Here is a 2,328-nt window from a genome sequence, read left to right as displayed (position 1 = left end):
GGGGAGGGGGGGGGGGGGGGGTCCGAGGGAGCGGTTCCTCGCCGTCGCAAGTGTGCGGTGTCGTGCCACACCGCTTCCGGCGCTCGCCCATTCTCTAGGTTGACATCTGGGGGGTTGGCATCACTGCCATCGAGCTGATGTCGATGAAGCCGCCCTGGTCCTCCCTCTCCTCCGTCTTCGACATCATCCTCGCCATCGTAAACAACCCGCCGCCCGAGGCGGAGGGCTCGCCCGTGCTGCGCGACTTCGTGAGGTGCGCGCTCGTCAAGGACGCCGTCGCGCGCCCCTCGGCCGACGTGTTGCTCAAGCACAAACTCGTCGCCGGCGCGCGCAGCGACGCGCTTGCGGCCGTCGTCAAGAAGGGGGCGCCCAAGATTGGCGCGCTCTAGCCGCGCGAGGACCCGCGCGCCCACCGTGCAGGGTGTCGAAACGCTTCCCCCGCGCTATTGGAGCGGTGTCTAGTGTGTTGTGAGTGCGTACCGTGGCGCTGCAGCACTGCTCTGCGTCCGGTGCGCACGTGTGACGTGTGTGGCCACTTACTCATCCTCTCTCAGTGCGTGCTCGGTGCTGCGGTGACTCCTCGCGGTATTCCGCGATTATCAGACTCCAGCTATTATCCAAAATCGCTCGCGCGTCACAATACATGGAAGCCAGAGGAGCGAGCAGCTCAGCACCGCGCGCATTTCACACGCCTTACTGCTGCTCACACGTTACACGACCCCCGGCCAGAGCGACCGGACCACCCACGCACAGAAGCTGGCGTGCACACGCCCCGAGGCCGATGAGTCACAAACGTGCAATGAGTCAGTCGACCGAGTCCCTAGAGAATCCCCCCCCCCCCCCCCTGCCCGATCGCCACTGCGCACTGCGTCCTTTTTGCGCGCGGCTAGGCCGCCTCCGCCTTGGCCTTCGCGGCGGCCGCTGACGCGCGCCTCGCCTTGGCGGAAGCGACCGCCGCCTCGGCTGCCTCCGCTGCTGCCTCTGCCGCCGCTGCTGCTGCCGCTGCTGCACCTGCCGCTGCTGCCGCCTGCGCCGTCGCAACGGCCGCCTCCTCCTCCGCCGCGGCCGCCTCCTCCTCTGCCGCTGCCAGAGCGTCGGCCTCGGCTTCCGCCTCCCGGCGCGCCTCCGCTGCCACCAAGGCTGCCTCCTCACCCGCCTCCGCCGCCTCCTCCTCGCTCGCTTCGCCTGCCGCCTCGGCCTCCTCTCCCAACGCCTCCGCCAGCCCCTCGACCGACGTCTCCGCCGTGATGCCGTACCGAATCCGCTCCTCGTGGAGCGTCTCGAGAAGCCTGATCAACCCCTCCCTGTCCAGCATCGCGGGCTTGGCTGCAGCTGCCTCTGACGGCGCCTCGGCACCCTCTGATGGCGCCTCTGCACCCTCCACCGCCGCCTCGGACTCCTGCGACGGCCCAGCGCCGCCGCTCCCGCCGCCCTTCTTCTTCTTCTTGCCCTTCTTGCCCTTGGCGCGCTTCTCCGCCTCGACCTCCGCCAGCAGCTCCTCGGCATGCCGCGCCGCCTCCGCCTCCGCCACCGCCCTCTCCGCCGCCCCCGCAGCCCACGCCGCCTCCTTCGCCGCCTTCTCGGCCGCCGCCTTGGCCGCCGCATGCTCCTCGAGGGCGCGCACGCACTCGGCGCTGCCCACCTTGGCCCAGTGCAGCGCGGTATTGCCCTTCTTACAGCACAGCATCATATCTGCGCCCGCCCGCAGCAAGCGACGCACCACGGCGGGGCGTCTCCCGGCAGCGGCGGCCATCAGCGCGGTGCCGCCGTTGTTGTCCTGCAGGTTGATCTCTGCGCCGTGCCGGATCAGCATGTCGACAACCCCCTCGTGGCCCACGAAGGCGGCGTCCATCAGCGCAGAAGTGCCCTTGCTGTATGTCTGGTCGACCTCCGCGCCGTGCCGCAATGCCAGCTCGACCAGCTTCTTGTGGCCGTTCACAGCGGCGAGACCCAGCGCGGCGCCACCATCGCTCTTCTGCAACGAGACGTCCGCGCCGCGCCGCAGAAGCGCCTCGGCCAGCCCCGCGTGGCCATTGGTCATTGCGAGCATCAGCAGCGTCATGCCGCTCACACGAGAGCCGCAACCAAAGGTGTACTCGAACGTCTCGTCGACCCGCCCGCCACCGTCGAGCCACGCCAGCACCGTCGCCTCCTCGCCTCGCTCAGCCGCTTGCACGACCTCCTCAAGCACCGCCCCGCTGCTCGGCTCGGCCTCCGCGCCGCCCTCGCCGATCAACGCAGAGGCCGCGGCACTGGCGCCCGCCGCCGCCTCGCCTGCGGGTGCGCCGCCCGCCCCTGCGCCACCCGCCTCGACCGCCGCCGCCTTGC

General features: G+C 70.4%; 1 protein-coding gene across 1 annotated transcript in view; it reads left to right on the top strand.

The window, feature by feature from the left end:
- EMIHUDRAFT_245987 (hypothetical protein) overlaps positions 1–389 on the top strand; it is a gene marked incomplete at both ends in the record, with an annotated part of 1,732 nt that extends 1,343 nt beyond the window's left edge. Inside the window, one exon of the mRNA XM_005767558.1 lies at positions 99–389. Within this exon, the coding sequence (XP_005767615.1) occupies positions 99–389 (291 nt within the window). The remainder of the gene's footprint in view (positions 1–98) is intronic.
- Positions 390–2,328: the final 1,939 nt, after the last annotated feature.

Source organism: Emiliania huxleyi, assembly GCF_000372725.1.
Source record: "Emiliania huxleyi CCMP1516 unplaced genomic scaffold EMIHUscaffold_485, whole genome shotgun sequence".
Taxonomy (NCBI): Eukaryota; Haptophyta; order Isochrysidales; family Noelaerhabdaceae; genus Emiliania; species Emiliania huxleyi.
The sequence above is the reverse complement of the archived record's forward strand: the minus strand, read 5'-3'. Positions and strand labels throughout refer to the sequence as shown.